Raw genomic sequence first — 5,128 nt, forward strand, 5'->3', positions numbered from 1 at the left:
ACCAATAACCAAAAAAAAAAAGTTTTTTCCTCTGAACTGTAAAGTTCCAAACTTGTAAAATTGTAAACTTAGGCCTACTACATAATCTAGGCCTAGCCCGCTTAGCTGGAGGCGGACCTAAACTAGGCCTAGGTCTAGTACGTTGGATAGGTAGGAGGCTATAGTATAGGCCTTTTAGAAGATGAGATGGACCGCCCTGTGTCTTCTCCCCGCTTTGGCATAGCATACATAATACATACACAGATATGCTATGGGCTAGGCCTACACCTAATTTTGTATGTTCTTTTATGTATTAACTTTTGATTTTGTGTGAAAATAAAGATTACTTGGACTCATTTTCGCTCGGAAAGTAAATCAGTAGTACATAGCTAGTGTCGTGCAGCGTTGTAGTGTAGTATACATATATTATCTGTATCTCCTCGTGTCTCTTTGCTGAATTTCAAGCCAGACCGATATAAATCACAGTTAAAATAACACCACATTTGGCGAAAGTAGACCTAGCCTAGGGTCGTCCTAGACCTTGGTTGAAACTGCCGACTCAACACAAAAAAGGTGTTTCAATAAAAACTGAAACGTTACTTGATGAAGTAAACAGATTAAAAAACGGAGTGGGGGTGGGGAGGTCAACAACTCTTTTTTATGGGATCATTCACTACATCTATTCAGGTGATATATATCTAGGTATATATTGTCTGCCGCATAATAATAATAGACTTGTATAGCGCATATTGTTAAGCCCTCTATGCGCTTCACATTATCATTACCCCAGTCATTAGATTAAACGTCTATAAAACACAAACTCAAGCTCCCTGGGGGAGTGTTTCCTAACCCACTTATACTTCTGGGTGGAGAGAAGCAATGCCGATAAAGTGCCTTCCCCAAGGACACAAGTGAAATGCAACCCCAACTTCGAGATTTGGAAACCAATCCATTCCTGCTGCACCAAACCACTTCACAGTTTCCCTTGCCATGCACAATAAGATTAATTCCTTGATGCCAAGTCCCAACTGAGGGATTCTTTGGAATGTTAAAACGTAAATATAAATGCACCAACCTGGTTCCAAAAATATATTGGAAAAATATGATGAGTCTTTACAAGTTTTGGTACAAAACAAAACATTAGTGGCTTGTGGTTTTTTTGTTTTTTTTGTATCTGCTACTTATCAAGACTTTGATGGTTGTTTTAAATGAGCAATCCAGCATTTTTTGTTATTTATAGTTAGTATAATAGTTTTTTTTTATATTTTTGGTAGTACAACAGGTAGTGTATTATTAATTTATTTCATCTCATCCGACAACACAAGTACCTACAGTTTAAATAACATAATAATATGTAGTTACAGTATATAAAAAAACTATGTACTGTACAGAAGTAAACACATTTTAACATTATTTTACAGACGAAGGGAACCTCAAGCTTTGGTAAGCGACACAACAAGTCGCACACCTTCTGCAGAAGGTGTGGTAGACGAAGTTATCACATTCAAAAGAAGACGTGTGCAAGCTGTGGATATCCATCAAAAAGAATAAGAACCTGTAAGTAAATTAACATGGTCTTTCAACTAATCACTCATCTGTTTTAAATAGATGTTGTTAATGTTTGTGTTAAGAAATGTAGTTGATTTCAGTATCTTGCATATTTATTAGATAGTAAGCCATGTAATGAATTTTGATATATTTTACAGTTGAGCTTATTTTATTTAACAATTAATTAATGGGAAACAATAATTTGGAATGTAAAACACCAGTGCTAATGCCATATTTCCTATAATAGTTTTTATTTTTAAATAGCAACTAAGAATTTCATGTTCTGTATGAAAGAGAATTTACTAATCTATACCGAAAAACAGACTAAATTTACTGAAGCTTCATTATGTTCTATAAAATCCTATTTCTTTGAAGATAACTGGAGTATCAAAGCTAAGAGACGACGTACCACTGGAACTGGTAGAATTCGACATCTTAAGGATGTTCATAGACGCTTCACGTATGTAGTTCTTTTTTTGTAGTTATTAAAATGCAAATTCACATGCATTCATGGAACATATTTCCAAGGGAAAAGATTGGTGTTGCTGCCATCAATCATGGAGGCATTTATTATTACATGGGAAAAGAATGGTGTTGCTGCCTGTAGTTTCATCGGTGGGGGAATTTATTCAAAGGGGTGTTGCTGCCATTTAAGGGTCTTCAATTCGAGGGGTATTATGATGTGTATTTGAATGGGGAATTGATTCAAACAGTTATTCTGAGAGAGAGCACTTAATTCAAATAATATGCATTTGATTTGACCTCTTTTTTTTTCCCGCAAACCTTAAGACCGACAACCCAGTAATGAGTTGGGACCCACTGACCACTCATTTACAGATGCATCGTATGAAATATGACAATTTTTATTCTATTGTATTTGTTGTACTGGTAGCCATCTAATTACAGACATTTGGCAGCCATTGACATGTTGGCGTTAGTAGACTACATGTATCATGAAGAGAAACCTGTGCACAAACAATGACCAAACATACAAATACGGAAAATATTTATGGATGAAAATCCCTTTGATAAATTGTCTTAAATTGGTTATAGGATATAATAATAATGTCCCCTTAAAGAAGTATTTTCCCTTGCTAATGTTAAAAAATCATAGAAAATAATTTTGAAAACTTACTCATATTGCAATAGCATACAAATTTTTAACTTGTGCATAAAAATGATTGAATTTAAAAAATGTGTACCCTGATTTTTAAACCAAAAAATTAAAAAAATTAAAAAATAAAACACTTCCAGGGACTGGCAGTGTTTCTATCGTTTTTCGCTGTAAACTGATGGTTAGACATTTTTTAAATACACTAATTTCTATGTTCAACATCTGTTACTTCAAAATGGGCAAGTTAATTTCAAAAAATATTTTAATGATTTTTTGGTATTTAGCATGGGACAATACATCTTTAATAGTGATTGAAAGTGTTAAATTTGGCACACTAAAAAAAGGGTGTCCACTTAATATATGTGAACGAATCTGGCAAAACCAGGTGCTTGACGTCAAAATTTGAGTATTCACATGTATTGACCATCTTAATGTATGACCTAGATTAGGCGAGACTTTCTTTATACCTTGTTTCGCATACTTATTTTTTTATACATCGTCGGTTATTTATCCATACATATTTATGTTTGTTTTTATTTTCTCTTAGTAATGGATTTAGAGAAGGTACAACTCCTAAGCCAAGACAGCGTGGAGCAGCAGCAGCCCCAGCCAAATAGACAAAAGCATTTGATTCTGAAAACCTTTTAACATGATGGGCTTGCCACTTCTGGTGGGCTGCTATACATCCTCATTTATGCTTCAAGTGTAGTTTCACATCAGTTATTGATATTCTACTGAATAAATTTGGGAGAGTGATGACTTTATACAAGACTCAAATGTGTATTTTGTAGTGTGGTTACTTGTTTATTCTTGTACACTACAGCAATGAAAAAACAGATCTTCAAACTACACATTCCATATTATGTTCCTTTTATTTATTAAAAACTATTTTCAACACTATCAATTTAACTACTGTCAGGCATTTAAACTTAACATAAACATAAATAGTGTTAGGTTTTTCCCAATTATTCATTTTCTGGTGGCGTGGTAACAGGTAAAGGAATTCCAACCGGTTTTGTTGACACACAATGTTTTCGTTGCCATTCAGTACAATGATCCTCCATAAAAATGGTTGCTAAGTTACTGAGACGACAATTTGTAGATCTTGAAAATCGCTGCATACATGCCACTATTTCAGGTGCAGTTATTTCTGTTTAAAAAATGGAGGAATAATTTAAAAATCTTGAGATTGAACACATTTATTTTTTTAAATCTCAATCATTTACATTAGTTTTTTTCATAGTCCTACTGTAAGTTCATACATGCTGGTAATATCTACAGTTAAACATGTCCTACTGTAAGTTCATACATGCTGGTAATATGTACAGTTAAACTTTCCTAAGTCAACTTTGCCTAACTCTGATAATTTTTAAGTTGATCTTATTGTACATGCCAAGTCGAACAATCCTTGGCCAAGTTCAACAGTATATTGTATTTGATAGAAGGTTAAAACTTACCTGGTTTTGAAGCTGGTGTGACCAAGAACATTAATGTTGTTATAGCAGAAAGGACAACTTCCTCATTGTGACTTGGGGAAAAAAAAACATTTAAACAAAAAATTACATCAACTTAAAAGGTAAATTGCAGTAAACTTCCTGATCTAGGAAAAGCTACAGGCCTGTAAATGTCGGAGAAATAACATGTTCATTGTGACTTTCACATTTATTTTGTTGGAGAAACCCTCCATTCTGTCAATCAAATTTCCATTCTGTCTGCTGAAAAATTTTAGTAGGCAGACTGTATGTCAAAATCTTGTCATAATTTTAAAATAAAAAACTGACTGATTTGGCTGTTGATGAATTGTCTGTCGGCGATTTTTTTTGTCTGCACATTAAAAAAGAGTTATGCCAGTCATTAATCTTGATTTTTTTTTTAATATGGTAAAACATTTTTACTTCATCCAGGCCTTCATTCTACAAGCTCCTTGGAGTTTCATGGTCCTTTCCAACCTTTATCCACTTTAAAACATTTTAAAAGTTTGTTTTGTTTATAACAAAATAATGAAACTTTAGGTACACTGTGTGTAAGAATTGTTTTTTCTAGATCTGAGTTTTCTAGACACCCAAAAACCACAGGTTGATATATCTTTTATTTGTAAATTGATTTGATATGATGAGGAATAAAAACAAATAATAGTACCGCAACTAGATGTGAATATTCACAGTGAAATTGACTGCGGCACATGCAGTTTTTTAACTTGGTACATTACCTTTAAGAGCAATTTAACACCAGTGTACCTGGTATACAATAATATCAAAAGATGACTACAGACTACTATTACTCACTTTGATAAACAATCTGTTAACAGTTTTACACCATCATTTTGTAAAATGTATTCTTTGCACTGTTTATCTGAAATTTGCAAAGAGAATTATATTCACCCTTAACATTTTTTAAACATGAGATACACTACTGTATCTATTAATATTCTGTTAGGCCTGTAACTAGGATTCTTTAAAGGGTTAATTTGGAGAGGGAGAGGATGTC

The 5,128-nt window shown here is 33.3% G+C and overlaps 3 protein-coding genes across 3 annotated transcripts in view; 1 reads left to right on the plus strand and 2 right to left on the minus strand.

Moving 5' to 3' along the window:
• Positions 1–971, minus strand: part of LOC117123739 (F-box only protein 4-like) — a 4,304-nt gene extending 3,333 nt beyond the window's left edge. The window contains exon 1 of the mRNA XM_033269744.1: positions 840–971. Within this exon, the coding sequence (XP_033125635.1) occupies positions 840–971 (132 nt within the window). The remainder of the gene's footprint in view (positions 1–839) is intronic.
• A 417-nt stretch (positions 972–1,388) lies between these two features.
• LOC117123750 (probable 60S ribosomal protein L37-A) lies at positions 1,389–3,405 on the plus strand (the record flags this gene model as incomplete). Its single annotated transcript, XM_033269759.1, has 3 exons — positions 1,389–1,536; positions 1,903–1,987; positions 3,189–3,405. Coding segments are annotated over 3 exons (303 nt in total), but the record flags the coding sequence as incomplete, so codon positions are not given.
• Positions 3,406–3,494: 89 nt separating this feature from the next.
• Positions 3,495–4,993, minus strand: LOC117123749 (armadillo repeat-containing protein 7-like; the record flags this gene model as incomplete). The annotated part of the gene is given in 3 exon segments (XM_033269758.1): positions 3,495–3,791; positions 4,099–4,169; positions 4,927–4,993. Coding segments are annotated over 3 exon segments (323 nt in total), but the record flags the coding sequence as incomplete, so codon positions are not given.
• Between the last annotated feature and the right edge of the window lie 135 nt (positions 4,994–5,128).

This window comes from Anneissia japonica, unplaced genomic scaffold (genome assembly GCF_011630105.1).
Source record: "Anneissia japonica isolate Jap-2015-1 unplaced genomic scaffold, ASM1163010v1 scaffold1104_len307771_cov217, whole genome shotgun sequence".
Lineage (NCBI taxonomy): Eukaryota > Metazoa > Echinodermata > Crinoidea > Comatulida > Comatulidae > Anneissia > Anneissia japonica.